The sequence below is a fragment of the Sminthopsis crassicaudata genome, chromosome 4, assembly GCF_048593235.1.
Source record: "Sminthopsis crassicaudata isolate SCR6 chromosome 4, ASM4859323v1, whole genome shotgun sequence".
Classification (NCBI taxonomy): Eukaryota; Metazoa; Chordata; class Mammalia; order Dasyuromorphia; family Dasyuridae; genus Sminthopsis; species Sminthopsis crassicaudata.
The window spans coordinates 296838706-296855647 of NC_133620.1; the positions used below are offsets into that span (position 1 = coordinate 296838706).

At 41.2% G+C, this 16942-nt stretch overlaps 1 protein-coding gene across 1 annotated transcript; it reads right to left on the minus strand.

Moving 5' to 3' along the window:
- Nucleotides 1–57: 57 nt before the first annotated feature.
- On the minus strand, nucleotides 58–16627 carry ALOX12B (arachidonate 12-lipoxygenase, 12R type). The gene is made up of 15 exons (XM_074311887.1): nucleotides 16098–16627; nucleotides 15079–15283; nucleotides 12291–12372; nucleotides 12059–12148; nucleotides 11694–11816; nucleotides 11077–11180; nucleotides 10452–10624; nucleotides 10010–10153; nucleotides 9579–9782; nucleotides 4667–4753; nucleotides 3992–4161; nucleotides 2176–2297; nucleotides 1322–1422; nucleotides 968–1138; nucleotides 58–447 (listed from the first exon to the last, which is right to left on the minus strand). The coding sequence occupies exons 1-15, from the start codon at nucleotides 16242–16244 to the stop codon at nucleotides 268–270; spliced, it is 2103 nt and encodes a 700-aa protein (XP_074167988.1). The 5' UTR covers nucleotides 16245–16627; the 3' UTR covers nucleotides 58–267.
- Nucleotides 16628–16942: the final 315 nt, after the last annotated feature.

Genomic DNA, 16942 nt, shown 5'->3' on the forward strand with positions numbered 1-16942 from the left:
TTTGTACAATTCAAACTTTTCTCACCCCTAAATCATACACATTGACACAAGTAGAAGTGTGTGTGCGTGTGTGTTTAAGAACAGAGTTCAAGGTGTGTTGGGTGGTACAAAGTGGGACTCCACAGAAGGGTAAATCATTTCTCCCTCAAAGGAAGATGGGTTTCCAAGCTTCTCAAGAAGAATCAGGGCTGGGGACCCTGAATGGGATGTGTATCATGTCCATACATGCATATGTATGCATTACAGTTGGGGACCAGGAGAAAACATCTAGATGGAGATGCTGTTCTCAATTAAGGCAGGGTCTAGATAGTAGTAGCCAATGGGGAGAGTCTTGTTCCGTTCTCGGATGTTGCAGGAAATTTGGCTCAAACGCTCTTTCAAATTCTGGATGCTCTTCCATGGTGCTTCCTCAACAAAGTGAATGTCAGGAAAATGACCCAGGGGTCTCTGTGAGTTGAAAAAAAAGTAGAAGGAAGTTATAGGGCCCAAACATCCAGTCTTCAACTCTGAGTTGGACTAAGCCTAGTCCATGTTCTGCAAAGTCTCTTAACCTTACACATGGTAGAGGGTAGACAAGGTAGGTAGCCACCTACAGAGTGAAACCTAAAGATATGACTTTTTATAAATGCATTTTTAAAAAATACTGGTCAATCTTTTCCATGACCTTCCTTCATATAGTTATAGAAAAATAAAAATCAAGCAGATAGTAACATAAAGAGCACAAATTTTAAACCTGTCTGGGTTCTAGTTCTGCTCTACACATCCACTGTAACCTATGACCCTTTGATGTCACCACCCAGCTCCCTCATTCATTCCTTCCAAAATGCCCCCATAGGAGGCATAGGAGAACATCCCCCATCAAATCTCTAGCTCCGTCCAATTTAATTCCTGAAAATCTCATGAACCTATATTTCACTTTCCCACCCAGCATTCCCCAACTCAGCCTCCATCCTCCTTCCTTTGATACCTTGTCATCAGGTTCTTTACTAAGGGTCCAGAGCACAAGGAGCACAATGCATGAGGTTTTCACATCAGGCAGTGATTCCATAAAACTCTCTTCAGTGGTCAGCCCCTTCTCCTGCATGGGTGGACATCTCATGGATGATGGGAAATTGGGCATCCAGCTTGTGTACTCTAGCTAGAGGTGAAGGAAAGAGAAGGGGATCTGTTATTAAAGTGAAACTCTCATCTCCAAATGACCCAATGGCTTACTCCACTATCAGAGTAATCCCTAGCATTATTCCCAATTAGAGCCATGGGACTGGGAGCAGAAATAAGGCTATGAAGGAGGAGACAAACTTTGGGGTCCCCTCCCCAATACCTGTCCTGTGTTGACAGCAGCATGCTTGGCTGAGCAAGTGTAGATGATAATGGTGACATAACGGATGAGCTCAGGCACTGTCTTTATGCAGGTGGGGAATCCTAGGAAAAGGATATGGGGTCATTTCCATAAATCTCCACAATCTAACACCATTTTATGTTCTAAACCTAATAAGGTTTAGAATAAATATCATACTTTTCTTCTCTTTCCCTTCCCCCCATGTACTCTATACAGAATTCCATCTGGATTATTCTCTGTCTTTTATCAGGTTCTAGGTTCCCTATGTCAGAAATACTATCTTGAAAACCCAATTTAAATGTCTCCCTTTTTTTCTGGAAGCCTCCCTTATCAGTAACAATCTTTCACCTAAGAATTCATATTTTTGTTCTTTGTTCTCTGTTCTGAATTTCTCTAATCACTCAGTGTTGAGGTCTTATTCCACTACCAGATTGTAAAAACAATAATTAATGTGGCTTGCAAAGTATTTTACATATATTATCTTATTTGAACTTCACAACCATCTTGTAAAATAAATGTCATGGTTCCTATTTTACCAAGGAGGCTCAGAGAGGTCATGAATTTTAAATGAATCAGGATTCAGAGCCTGGACCTCCAGATTCTGAGACCAGCACAAGCCACTCCCTCCAATTGGAGTTTATCTTATCTATATCTCCTGTATCTTCCCCTGCACCTAGGATAACTCGGCAAACAGAAGACCAAATAAATAAGCATCTGTAGAATTGAAATGAAGTTAATCCCTTTCCATAGCTTTCTCAGGATGTTTACTCTCTAGGGACCAGATAGAAGTGGAGAGCTTGGGTTGGGGAGAGAAAGCTGGGAGTGGATTCCAGTACCTGAGCTCTCCCGACCCAGAAAGCACTCGTTAAATATCTCCAGCACCCAAGCTTGTAGTTCGGTATCTCCTTCCACAGTAGCATCATTCTGGTAGTAATAATTGATGATCTCAGACACATACCTATAAAGGAGACAACTCAGGACCAGAAGGAAAGATACTTCCCTATCTCAAGCTTAGGGCCCATCCCTCCCCCCTCTCTATCAAGTAGCACCCTCATTTCTCCAGGGGCTGCCTCTTTTAATTACTCCTAGGACCAATATTTGAAGAACATTCAAAATCCCAGACAAGGTTTGAAAAGTGTGCCCCTTTTTGTCCACTAGAGGGGGCTTTGAGCTTTCCCCAGTCCCACATCTGGGGGACTTGACTCTGTGAAATAAACCTCCAAGGAGAGGGGATTTCCTAGGATGAAAAAAATAAGTCTCTTTATTAAAAGAAAAAAAAAGTATTAAAAGTATTAAGTAGTTACTTAATTTTCCCTGCAGTGGTGGTTCTGAGTAGGCAGTTGTAACAGGGGAAAACCCCTCACATTTGGGTCCAAAGTTCCAAGGTTCAATTCCCTGCTCAACTGCTTACTATTTTTGCAAAATTAAGTAAGCATTAAGTAAGACATTTAACTTCTCTGGGCCTCAGTTTTCTGTTCTATTTAAAAAGAAGTTTGGACTATCATCAGACTAAAAGAATTATGAGTTCTTTCAAGGGGTCAAAAATTTCCTCAGACTTTCTAGCTCAAAAGACCAAGATTCTTGAGATGTGCATAGAATAGAAATGGAACTCTTGGATTAAGTTGGGAAGACCGTCCATGTGTCCATGAGTACTGTTGGGCAAAAGGTACTCACAACACAAACAGGTGCCAACAGATTTATAACTAGAACTTTAGAGCTGGGAGAAGGGCTCAAAGATCATCTAATCCAGGAGTGAGGAACCTTTTTTTCTGCTTAGGGCCATCTGGATATTTATAACATCATTCATGGATCATACAAAATTATCAACTTAAAAGGTTGAAAAGAGGAAGGGTGTTGTAGAAAGTTTTCAGCTCATCATTACTTGTGGTTGCCTTGGCAAGGCCAGATCACATGACATTTCCTATCCCTGATCTAATCCAACCCCATCATTTTACAGATGTGGGATCAAAAACCCAGAGAGAAAGACCTTGTCCAAAGTCATTCAAGAAGTTAGTAATAAACAAGTGACTAATAATCCTGGCTTCTAATCCAAAGCTCTTTTTTTCCCCTTTCTTTCTTTTGAGACTGAATCTCTTTATCTAAACCAGGCTATAAATACAAGAGCCATTAGCAATCTAACTTTAGTTCTTCAAGTACTGTAGAGTTGGGAACACAAGAAGCAAAAATTGATAGGCATTAGAGCTATAATCTGTTCTATTTCTTAGACAGACTGGTAGTTATCCCACATGCCTCCATCTTTTGAAGATTCACCATAATTGTATTGGACTTAGTGTCCAGCCTCAGCCTCCCCTAGCAGGAATTACAGGTGTGTCATATCATTTTCAGAGTCTGATGCTCTTTTTGTTCTACCATAGCTCCTCAAAGATAAGACTAACGCATATAAATTTATGCGTGATGGTGTAGAATATAATTCAATTGACTTTTTACTTCCATTACATTCTGACAAAATGAATCAATCTTCATTTAAAATCGAACCCATATTCAAGTTCTTTTTATGCAACTGTGACCTCCCTCATGCTTCTGCTGTCTCCAACAACCCTACTACCCACATACCCCATCCTCTTCTACCTTTTCATCTTTTCAGCTCTTTTCCAACTTTATTTCTGTTTTCTTAGTTCTCCATCCACTCACGTCTCAAGAGCCCCCCACACGGCCAGACAGTCATCTCGGTAATAGTATCGAGGCAGGTCCTGTACTCCACGACGGATGAAGTCATTGGGAAGGTAGAGATCCTCATACTTAGTCTCAGCAAGAGCTCGGCACATCACCTCAGCAAAACCCGCTAGTCCTAGAGACATTGCCTGGTGACAAAGAGCCAGATATGGGAACCTGATGCACACACAAAAATCCCTCCTATTATACCAACACACTCCTCCCCAAAGAAGCAAACAAAGGGAAATGGTGGGGACGGAACTTATCCAATATGCCCCTTCTCCTATGAAGAAATGGACAAGTAACCCCACCTTGGGACTCACCCTCAGTCAAGAACTTGCCACTTCCCCACCCCACCTCCACCATGAAACTCCAGTCATCCCTGTTCTTCTCCAGATCCTGCTCACAACCTTCCCATTCCTGCACTTTCTCTCTACTTTCAGATTCAGAACGTTTTTCTCTGCTGATTAGCTCTATTCATTCCTTCCACAAAAAAATTCTTTCCATCAATCTAACTTTAGTGTCTTTAATTGCTGTAGACTTGGGAACTCAGAAGCAAAGTAAAGCTATCTGACCCAGAAAGGTTTGGGGGAGTAAGTAGAAAAAAAGTAGGGGGGAAGTTCAGGAAAGTCTGGGTAGGAAATTCCCTCTTACTCTGTCAGACAGGCCACCTTCATTCAGGAGGAGAGCACGACCGATGCTGTTGATCTGGATGGTGTATCTTGTATGAGGGATGAGGAGCTGAGGAGAGAATGGAGCAGATAGGATCAGAAAACAAACTGGGAGTTAAGCCATTCCGAATTACTCATCTCACCCAGGCAGGAAAGACTCCTTTGTGGGTATCTCTACAGCAGAGCATTAGAAAAGCTTACCCAGAAGCCCTTTTCTCTCTCTTCCTATGCCTAGAAGGCAAGTCTTCCCACACCACACCTCTGGGAAAATCTCCCTAAGAGTTCTAATTCCAAGCCTCCTTGCTCACTAGGGAGATTTTTAGATACCTGCCCTTTGCCTTTGCGATTTCTCACATGCTGAGGGCTAGCTGAAACATTTGCTTTCTTGTGTTTTCTCATGGGAAGATAAGGTAAAGGGAATGGGTATTCATTAAGCACCTATTATATGCCAGGCATTGCATTATAAACACTATACATATTGTTTCACTCTATAATCTGTCCAACTGGACTCTGTCTGAAACATGGACCTTAATGACCCTCCACTGCTCCCGTGGTTCCTTAAGCCTAAAATCTAAAATTCTCTTACTACCATCCCTACTTCTCACCCCCACCTTCTGTCTCCAATTTTTGAACTCCTACCTATCCTTTAGGGTCCTGATTGTATCCCACCTCTTCCAATATAGCCTCTTCTAGTTTGGAATGATCTTTCCTTTCTCTAGACTCCCCCAGCAATTTGTGCCTGTTTGATGCACTTAGCATGTTCTATATTGTATTTTAGTTATTCATGTATGGGTCTTTTCTCCTCTTAGATTCGTGAGGTTAGTGGACTTTCTCCATGTCTTATGCCACTTTGTAACCCCCACAGTCCCTAGTCCACAATCCTTCAGTATTCCAAGGTTCTATGATTTCTTCAGTGTAGGTACCACCAACACATGTCACAATCCCATAACATTTTAACATATTGTAGTCAAAAAATGTGTCATCCAATGGCCAGTCTTTCGGTGATGAGACTCTCTAAGCAGGTCTTTATATGCCAAGCTGTTGCCTAGCTAATGCTGAAAGTGGGCCAATGTTCAATTGCCTTCTATTTTGAGTAACCCGTATGAACCTAGGGACGCTTCTATGCCATGATGAGTTGCCAGAGAAAGACATTTGTGGAGTGTGAGTTCCACAATTCTATATTCCATCTCTGTGTCTCTCCCAGTTCTAATCACCATCTTAATTACCTTTTGAATGTTTCAAATTAGATATCCCACAAATATGTCAAATTACCCAACTCATTATATTTATCCCTCAACCCTAATCCTTTTTAAGAATTTCCAAGTTTCCAGAGCTACACTATCCTTCCAGCCTCACAGGTTCAAAACTTTGGCATAATCCTCATTCCTGACAGAAACTATTTCAACTCATCTCTTCTCTCTTCAAGTCTTTTATGCCTTCTTAATTTCCCCCACCCTTTCCAAAGATATTATTATTTTACTGAAAAAATTGAGGCCATTATTTGTGAGTTCTCACTTTATCTTAAAACTCTTTCACATAATCATCCATTTTCTCCTTCCCCCGTGTTTCTAATAATTAGATGGTCCTTCTTCCTGCATCAATCCTTCTTCTTCATGTGTTCTTGATTCCATGCTCTCCAATCTCCAGCAGATTGCCCCCTCAAGCATTTCTCCAACCTTTTTTTTCTAATCCACAGTCTGTATCCCCTGCTTCTATCTCTGTCTTTAAACATGCCCATATTTCCTCCATTCTTAATTTTAAAAATCTCCACTAGACTTTACTGACTCTTCAAATTATTGTCCTATATCTTTCATTTCTTTAATTAATTTAATTAAACTATTTGGAAAGAGCTCTTATATTCATTGTTTCCATTTTCTCTCTTTTCACTCATTCCTCAACCCTTTGTAATCTGGCTTCCATTTTCATCACTCAAATGAAACCACTCTCTCCAAAGTTTCCTGGTTTCCAACTCTACAATTTAGTTGCAGTCTGATTGTACCATCTCAGAATCTTTTTGCTGATTCATCATATGTATCATGTTCCTTAACTATGAGTTTCCCCAGTGCTCTGTCTTGGGCCTTCTTTTCTCTCTTAAACTCTCTCAGTGACTTACACCAGCTCTCAAATTTTGAAATTATTGACTCTGTAACATGATGTCTGTACTCAACCAGTGTTTCCTACAAAAGTTATTCCCAAATGATTACCTATCTATTGGACATTTTCAACTGTATGCCCTTGAATTATCTCAAACTGTCCCAAAAAGAACTCATTTTCCCCATCAGACCAATTCCTCTTCCCAACTTCCCAATTTCTATAGAATACATGAATAAATATTCTAATAATCTCCTAGATTCATAACTTTGGCTTAAACTCCAACTCCTCACTATCTCTTGTACCCAATTAGTCAACCAAATCTATCTGTTTTTATCTCCACATTTTTCACTCAATCCTTTCTGTACCCTAGTTCAACTCTCATAGTTTCCCTAGTTTGCCTCTCATTTAGATTACTTCAATAACCTAACTAGTCCCTTTATTTCAATTATCTCCTCACTCAAATACTCTATCCTTCACACAGCTACCAAACAGATTTTCCTTAAGCAGAGATCTGGCCATGTCATTACTCTATTTAATAAATTTCAATGGCTCCCTATTGCACATAAGGTGAAATATAATCTATTATTTTTTGGGTTTTAAGATCCATAAAAATCTTGCTCCAATCTGTCTTTTTGCCACATTGTTATACATTATTCTTATTCTTGAATTGTACAATATGGTCAAACTGGCCTTTTTCTGCTCCTCCCACACAACATTCTATCATCTCCCAACTCTAGCTTTTGTGCTGGTCATGTATTTCTAGAATGCATTTTTTCTTATAGAATATTGCCTTCTAAGATGACAAATTCTGGAATTTTTCATCCAATCATAATTTTTTATCATTCCATCATTCCCTATGCTTTCCAACCCTTTTTTCTTCGTTGGCATCCTCTCCATGACCTCAATTTTAGTTCTTTCCCAGGCCATCACCATTGTATAGGCTATATTTTCCCCTTCCTAATCTTTTGGTATACTAGTTTAACTCTAGACTATCTCCTGCTCCTTAATCTATTGTTTTATCATTAAACATGCCTTGCTAAAGCTTAACTCTGAAAGTATTTCTGCCAAATTACTCTTCTATCCTATTCACAAATGCTGAAGAGAAAAAAAAAATCAAAGTCATGCTAATTAGATCTACTCCAAATTTATGATACATAATATTAGCTGGACTCTCACCTCAGGAAAGTAATGGTTTTAAAACAGCTAATAAATTCACTATCCAACTCACTACAATAGGTATTCTAAATCTTTTCATCTCCTGTCTGTCCCCAACTTCTCTGCTGAGAACTTTGACTTATACTCTACTAAAAATTATTAATCCCCATTAGCCAAGGGTTCCCTTTTCCTCCTCCTTCTCATCTTGCATCTCTCAAACATCTTTTCCCACTATCTCCTACTTCACGAATATCTCTGAGGTGGCTATTCTCTTTGCCAAACAAATCTCTCTAGATATGTCAATGATCCTATCTTCATTAGTCTTCCCCAGTAGTTTGCCCCCATTTTCATCCTCACTTTCTCAATGACCTCTTTTCCCTTCCCTATATACTGGCTCCTTCCTTGATTCCTACAGAAATGTTCAGGGATCCCTCATAACTTAAAAAAAAAAAAAACTTTCACTTGATCCATTCCCTATAAGTGATCTTCTAATATTTTTCCTTTCTTTCCTGACTAAGCTCTTTGAAAAAGTTAGCTACATTAGATGTCTGTCCCTCTTCTTCTCTTACTCCATTCTGAACTTTTTGTAATTTAACTTCCAACTTTATCATTCCACTGAGGACCCTTTCTAGTTTTTCTTACTCTTTCTGTAGCCTTTGACATTGTTGATAACTTTCTTCTGTACATTCTCTTCTCTTTAAGATTTTTCTGTTTCTCCTCACACCTTTATGACAATTCTCCAATCTGTTTTGCTGATCCTTGATCTGGATTATGACTACTAATCATGGATATCACCTAAAGATCTGTCCTGGACCTTGTCTTGTTTGGGTTTCTCCTCAGCTTTTGTGGGTTCAATGATTATCTCTAGATAAATGATTCACAGATCAATAGATCCTGCCTTAACTTCTCTCCTGGAGTTCCAATTCTATATCACCAACAACCTTTTAGATATCTTAAACTGGATTCCCTTACTAACTCAAATTCAACATTACAAAACAGGAGATCTAACTTTACCTCCATAATTTCTCCTTTTTGAGGGAAGAGAGTTAGATAGGTGATTCAACAGATAGAGGCAAGAAGTCTGAATTCAAATCCAGCCTCTGACACTAGCTGTGTGACATTTAATCTTTGTCTGCTCCTTTGCCTACAGTATAAAATAGGTGAGTGGTGAGGATCAAAGATTATATAAAGTACTTAGCCTAGTTTCTGGTCCATGATAGATATTTAATAAATAATTATTCCTTTCCTTCTTCTGAATTCCCTTAGCATTCCTTACACTCTTCAAATTTCAGCTCAGCTCAGTACTTTCTAAATGGAACATTTCCTGGTGTTCCCAACTGCTAGTACCATCTCTCTAAAACTACTTTTTATCTATTTTGTATAATATATATATATATATATGTATGTATGTATATGTATTTTGTCTCCCCTGATATAATGTAAGGCTCCTGAGGACAAACTTTATTTCATTTCATAGCATTTGCCTCTGTGTCTGGCATATAGTACATATTTAAGAAATTTTGATTGATTGATTTATGAATTTTTGCTTAAATGAATGAATAAATGAGTTAATAAGGTTGCAGAATTTGTCTCCAATTTGTCTTCTAATAACTAAGAAGAACAGTGAGATTTCCTCATTTCCTGACCTTATAAAGTGGATGGCACATGGGCAGTTGCCGAATGGTGGCCAGACAGAAGGCTTCTGCTACCAGGTGAGTCTCCAGTAGGTGAGCAATGGCTTCATGGCAGTAGAACTCAGCATAACGCACCCAGGTCTTGGCAAGGAGCCAATCCCATTCAGGGTCAGTGGGAAGGAAAATGGGGCTGTCAGGGCCAGGAGTCTGACTGAGCTGGGAAGTAGAAATGAGAATGGGGTATTAGTGATGGCCAGAAAGGTTGAAGCAAAGAAATAGAGACAGAGAGACAGAGGAAGTGAGACAGAAAGAGAGAGAGGAGAGACAGAGAGACAAAGACAGACTCAGAGACAAAGACAGAGCTGAGGCTTCTACCACATTCTTATTCCCCACATCTATCCTTCCCTTCCACAGTTGTGGTTTCTCCCCATCCCATCAAGCACCTGAATAGCGATAGGCATCATGTCCCCCTGTGGCCCACAGTGCAACAGGCAGAGTGGGGCACAATGGTATTGCTGCCTTCCATTAAGCTGTACAGCAGGGATGCCCTCTAGGATTTTGTAGTCTGCCAGGTAGATGTTTCCCTTCTGGTAGGAGAGGGAGGGAAAAAGAGAATTAGGTTAGAAATATGAGAGGCGAGACAATATCCAAAGAGAACTCAGGGTTCAGATCGAAGCTCAAGGGTCTTAAGGCAAAATAGACAGGATTCTGGAGATATAAATCTATACAGAGAAGTAGGAAAGTGTCTTTACCTTCCATTTTGGTGATTCTTGAATTAAGGAGCAGGAAGAGAGATGGTGAAGGAGGATTTGGGGGGAGGGAGATGGCCAAAATTGCATCAGCAATAAGGGAAGAGAATATGAAGAATTAGGTTGAAATGATCACCTCCAATTCAACCTGCAGGCAGGTGTCTTCACCCAGGGATGGAGCCACCATGTCATCAGTCACAGGGAATTTCTCTGGGAGGCAGAGGCAACGTTTCAGCAGGCCAGGATTAATGCCATTGAGGTACTGATAGCCAAAGAACCGATCCTCCTTCCAGTGATTATATACATACTCTGGGGAAACAAGAATGTGCTCAGGAGGCATGGAGAAGCATAGAGATAGAGAGGGACATGGGACAAAGACAAAGAAAGAGGTTATTCAGCAAGAAGAGATACAAGAGACACTAAGACAGAAAAAGAGGTACAGGGGAAGAAAAATTACAGGGTAACACTAGCAGAGGCTACTAACTAACAGAAGCTCTAACCAAAAGCTCTAGGTTCTCTTCTACCATAGCTGAATGAGGGATTCCTGAACGTCTCCAGAATCTGACTCTATCTGGTTTCTTCCTCTGTTAACGCCAAGACTGTTGAGATTTATTGGGGCACAATTTCCTCCCTGCTTATAGTTCTTCCAACATGTTACTCCTTCACTCTCTGTTTCTCTCTGTGTCTCTCTCTATGTGTATGTGTCTCTCTCTTCTCTTTCTTCTTGTCTTACTGTTTCAGTCTTTTTATTCTTTCCATACCAGAGATGGCAGTCTTGGTGGCGGGGAAGATCTTGCGGATTTCCTTTAGCCTTTTCCATGACCTCTTCTCATCTAACAGTCCCCGAAGTTTCATTCCCAAGGACCTAGGGAAAGAAATGGAGAAGTAGAAGGAGACATTGTTTCTCTCTCTCTCTCTCTCTCTGTCTCTCTCTCTTTCTTCTCTCTCTTCTCTCTCTCTCTCTTCTCTCCCTCTCTTCTCTCTCTTTTCTCTCTCTCTCTGTCTCTGTCTCTCTCTCTCTCTCTTTTTTCTCTCTCTTCTCTCTCTCTCTCTTCTCTCCCTCTCTTCTCTCTCTTTTCTCTCTCTCTCTCTCTCTCTCTCTCTCTCTCTCTCTCTCTCTCTCTCTCTCTCTCTCTCTCTCTCTCTCTGTCTCTCTCTCTGTCTCTCTCTTCCCTTGCTCCCCCATAATCCAGTATATAGCTCTCTACTTTTCTCTCCCCTTCTTCCTGTCTTTAAGTATCCTAAAACTATTTCTGTATTAGAAAGTCAAGAAAAGATGACAAAACAGGAAAGTGGGCCTGAAGTGATTTCTTCTACAGGTTCCAAAACTTTCCCCAACCCTGACTTTTCCTCTCCTTATTCCCCCTTCCCCACTCACGCTGGTCCCAAGCGGAGGAAAAATGAGGCTGTCTTGATAGCGGAAAATCTTAGATTTGAGTTCAGGAACTTGGTGGCTTTAATATTGATGAGAATTGGAAATCCTGGGATGTAGCCATTCCATCTATGGAGAGAAAGGAGAGCCAAGGGCTGAAGAATAAGATATTTGGATTTCTGGAGTGGAAATAGGAACCAAACATAGGATAGGACCCAGGTTAAGTTGGTTTGGAGCATGGAATTTGGGGCCATATGTATGGGTTACAGATAGAGAAAAGATTAAGGGCTGAGTGGGATAGATAGTAGGAATCCCAAGAATGGCAGAGCTAGGATAGGGCCATGGATATATAGATATATGCTAGTTCTTACTCTGGCCGATCAGGATTACGATGTCGAACAGGGGGATGGTAACTGGGAATGTGCACATAGTTTGGAAGTCCAGGAACAAAGACTCTCCAGCTAAAAAGAGAAGAGAGACCTTGGGCTAGAATACCTGAATTTTGCCATTATGAGTCAGCAAGCATTAAACTTGACCATAAGAAGAGGAATCATGGACCCTCCTTCCCTATAAGTCCCACTTAAATTTCCATAATGTTCTTACCGATAGAAGTCTTGTTTGGCTCTAAGCTCTTCCTGACGATGCGTCAACAGGATTGGGAGGTTTTCATTTAATACAGTCTTCCCTGTAAGAACATGGAAATGGGGTTGGCCATCTGATCCCTCCACTGCCAATACTAGGATTTATCTCCCTTAAACTTCTGCCCCCAACAGAGGACTTTTCCTTGGGGAAAAGTTCCTGATTATACTGACAGAAACTCTTACAATAGGACAATAGAATGGTTTGGGGAAGGAGTCTTGCCAACTTGCTAGCCAAATCCAGAAGAGTGATTTTTGTTGTTATTCAGTCACATCTGACTTTTGTAACCCTACTTGGGGTTTTCTTGACAAAGATACTGGAGTAGTTGCCATTTCTGATTCAGCTCATTTTACAGATGAGGAAACTGAGGCAAGTCAAGTGATTTGCCCAGGGTCCTACAGTAAGTATCTCCTTGATTCTAAGCCTGACACTCTATCCACTGCACCATCTAGTTGCCCCAAGAGGGTTGATAGCATATTTCATATCAATAGCCTTCGGGGATAGGGATAATTATCTGGAAACCCCAGGCTTGAGCAGGAGAAATTAGAGACTAGGTGGGAAGAAAGGGCTCCAATAGGAACAGAGGTTCCTGTGAAAGAAAGCTCTATTATTTAAGACCTAAAAGGAAAGCTCTGAGAGGCTACAGGAGGAGACTTCAAGGGAAAAATGTTCTGTCTGACCTTTTTCAAGTCAGATTAAGCTTTATTCCACCACTCCCTTACTTAAGGCTAGTTTCACGGAAATCTAGCATGGCTATTTTAATCTTTTTTCCCTCTAAAGGGATACAGGACTGAATGATACTTTTCCCTTTCTTTCTTAAACCATGTAGAATCCCCCTCACTGGCAGCACATCTTTACTCCTCTTGAAAGTCCCCTCCCATCCTTTTCTGTTTCCTCCCTAGGGCAGGAACCAGGCAAGCCAGAGTATTCACCTGATGACTCAAATCTGTGTCCTGGTATTACAGGAGCCAGCCCTGCCAAGCCTCATTCTTTTCCTGAGACCCAAGTCCTAGACTCATCCTGCCTAGTACCCTGCTTCCATGACAGACTGCCTTATCTCTAATCCTAATAAGAATTTCTGAAAAAGATATACAATCAAAGACACACTTTCTTTTTTCATCTTCTATCTTCAGCAGGCTCCACTTCCACCTCACTATCTGATTCTCAGAGGGAAAGGAAAAAGGTTCTGATGAGAACAAAAAATAGAACCTAGAACACTTCAGGGATAGGAGATGTGAAACAAGGAGGCCAAAGGCCTTGATACTCTGCTTCCCAAATGAAGCATCTCACAGGAATGAGAATGACGCTTAGGAAACTCTTCAGGAGTTACAACCTAGCCTACCTTGTGAGAGCACAGGGTAGCCTGCAGTAGGAGCAAGATGTATCTTGTTCCATCATAGACCCGCAAAGCACCATTTACTTAGAGAATATCTCGTCCAATCCATTCATTTTATAGAAAACTGAGCTCAAATAGAGAAATGATGACCAAGGTCACCCCAAGAACAAGTATGAAAGCCCAACTCTTCTGATTTCCTATCCTCTTGCCATCAAAGAAGTCCTTCCACAGCCCACTTCCCAGAGCCCTCTTTCTTCAGTGGGCTTCAGGTCAAACAAGAGTGACAGACAAACTGGCAACAATAATAGGGTTGAACTGAGAACTTGCTTGCTCTGGGATTAGACTTTGCTTTTCCAAAGTTCTGAGTGGAGAAATACAATTTGGGTGGAAAGAGACTGATAGAGAATCCAAATCCCTAATGATTACATTGATCTGGTGTCAGCTACTGCTGCCTGAGCTTTTCTGAGAAACTTTGGGAGCTGGCAATTAAAAGTTCATTGTAAGTCCCAGAAACAGGACTGGGGAATATTCTTGCTAACATTTGGAGGCATATATAAAAATAGCACTAGAAGGATAAAGGATAACTAGATTAACTGAATATCCCCCAAGAATACTAGTACACCCCAGAGTCCAGCATTTTCAACCTAATAAGCCATTCTAAGTGCCCCAATTAGCTAGTCATTTGAATAGAAAAGTGAATGTTGGCAGAGAAAAGCAAGTACTAGGATTCTTCCCCCAACTAGAGTTCTATATATCCTAAATGGTAGCAAGGCAGTCTTAAGAAGGAGGGGCTTGTTAGGGTAGGGGCCATCTGAATAAGATCTGAATAAGACATCCTTTAGAAATACTAAGGATTGGCCTTAATGGCCAATGGAAGAGTGGCCTATGGAAACAGGAAATTTCCTAGGACTAGATGAACAGTGTATTCCCCAAAACTAATAGAAACAAAGGAGGGGTTAAAAATCATCTGATATAATCCCTTCTTTTTTTTTTTTAAATAGAGGCATAGTAGATAGATCACTAAATTTCTGTCAGTAATATATGACTAGCTACATGACCATAGGCAAATCATTTAATCCTACATACTTTATTAGTTAACTATAAAAAATAAAATACCTCCCAGGGTTGTTGTGAGGATCAAATGGAGCAATGATTGTAAAGTGCTTAGCACATACCTAGCACATATTAGGTACTTAATGATCTCTATAGCTCCCCCCTCTCTCCTTAAAACCCAAAACAGGGAGGAGGCTTGCCCAGAGTCACATAGCAAATTAAGTAATAAGAAGATTCCCTATAACCATGAAAGCATACCCTGTAAGAGTAATAGAGCACTCTATGTGCTCATCTCGTATGGGAGTCACAGGGTGTCACAAAGGAGGGGCAGTGGGCTGTCACGTTGGGTGTGGTGTCCCCCACCTGTGCCCTCTCGAAGCTCCAACGTCTCATAACCATCTATCCATTGGTAGACAGGGAAGTGGTAGGTGATGCACGCAGGAGTGCAGATCTGAACATAGTTGCAGTACCAGGAGTTCTTAGGGAAGAAGGTAGAACGCTCCTTGTGAAGACGGATGAGAATGAGCTCCCCCAGGTCCTGATCACACTGGATGGTGTACCTATCAATCTGGAGGGGAGGAGGCAGAGGTATGAGGTCTTCCCAGGCAGCTACAAGATCTTACTGCTCCATCACCCACCTTCAACAGAACTTCTTTGCCTGTTCATTTCTTCAAAGACAGGAGGGGCAGAGTTTTCAGAAACCCTTAGGAATGCCCAGCAACCAAGCAGGAGTTGTATTTCACTCCATCTCAAGTTCCAAAAAACCCCAAATTGATATTTAAACATCTTCTTAATATGTAGAAGGGAGAGAAAATTGGGAAGAGGAAAAGAGAGGGAAATGATATGAGAAGGAAAGAGAGAGATATTGCAGAGAAATTTAAAGAAAGGAGAAAGCCTGAGGAAAAGGGAAAGAATTTGGGAAATGCAGACATTTAGGAAAAGTAAAAAGGAGGAAAAAATTGAAGAAAGGGAAAAAATCAGGGAAAAGAAAAGGTCTAAATAGGTGGATGGGGAAAGGGAAAGGAATAAAGATTTAGGACTACTATGAGTATCAAATGACTAGTTCAAAGTTAACATACTCCCTAATTATTACCCTATGGCTCTCCCCAGTCTTTCTCTATTTCTGTTCCCTCCTTCCCTTTCCAAAGTAAACCCCTCTTCATCCTTTACAGAGTCATTTTTATTTTCTTATACATTCACTATATACAATAAGACCAAATGACCAAAAATCTATTTTAAAGTGAACATAAACTTATTGTTAAAATCCTGTCTTTTCGATGCTGATTTCTTTTCTTTCTTTCCTTCCTTTCTTTCTTCATTCCTTCCCTCCTCTCCTTCCTTCTTTCCATCCTTCCCTCCTCCACAACAGCCTCCCCACTCACTGATCCAGTGGCAAAATCTCTGCCAAAATGATCCAGCCGTTGCTTGTGGCTCTCTCCCAAAGTTCCCACCACGGTCAGTGAGATGCAATCAAACGTCCCAGACATCAGGTCTTTGCCTGTGGCCACCCTGACTTTGTAGGTGACCATAGTGGGGATGGAATCAGTAGCAGGGGACAAGAGGGGCAGGGGATTGGCGTCAGTCACTTGGAAATGAAGGATCCAGCCTGGGACCAAGAGATAACAGGCTTCTTAGGAGTGGTGTCGTTCTTAGAGCAGTCAGGAAACCTTCTCTGTGGTTTTTCTCAAAAAGTCTGTGATCCAATAAGAAGTATGGTCTTCTTAGCAGGACTCAGAATCCAGCAATGATGTTGGTTGATGCCTCAGATCTGAATAGACAGAAATGATCTATCTCCTCAATGGAGGTGTTCTGGGATCTGGTGATAGTAGACCTTTGGATTTTGGAAGATCTCTCCAGCTTTCAACTCTCCTTAGGAACTGTGGTTTGGAGGAGGCTATGAGTCTTTCTGTCTGGTAGAGTCAGAGGGCGGGCAGGGATGGGTACCAAGAGCCCCTCCCTGTACTGCCATGTCTTCCAGGGTGGGTGGGGAAGCCAGTTGAGCTTGAGTCTTGGGCCTTCAGGGAAATGTGTATGTGTCTGTGTGTTTATGGGGGGGGGGAGTAGAAATTGGGTGGGGCACCCCGATTTTTATCAGATTAATAACCTCCTTTCTTAGCCTGCCCTGGGCAATTAAGGGAGAAGGAAGAAGGAGGGTGAGGTGACCTGCATTGGCTCTGAAGTTTGCCTGGGTTGCCTGAAGTTATTCTTGGGTTGGATGGAGGGTACC

Coding starts and splice junctions, on each gene's coding strand:
- ALOX12B (XM_074311887.1), bottom strand. CDS start 16,244: ATGGTCACCTACAAAGTCAGGGTGGCCACAGGCAAAGACCTGATGTCT. Junction 2,298..3,991: donor GTGTGGGGGGCTCTTGAGAC/GTGAGTGGATGG, acceptor TCTCCTTTATAG/GTATGTGTCTGAGATCATCA. Junction 448..967: donor GTAAAGAACCTGATGACAAG/GTATCAAAGGAA, acceptor TTCAACTCACAG/AGACCCCTGGGTCATTTTCC.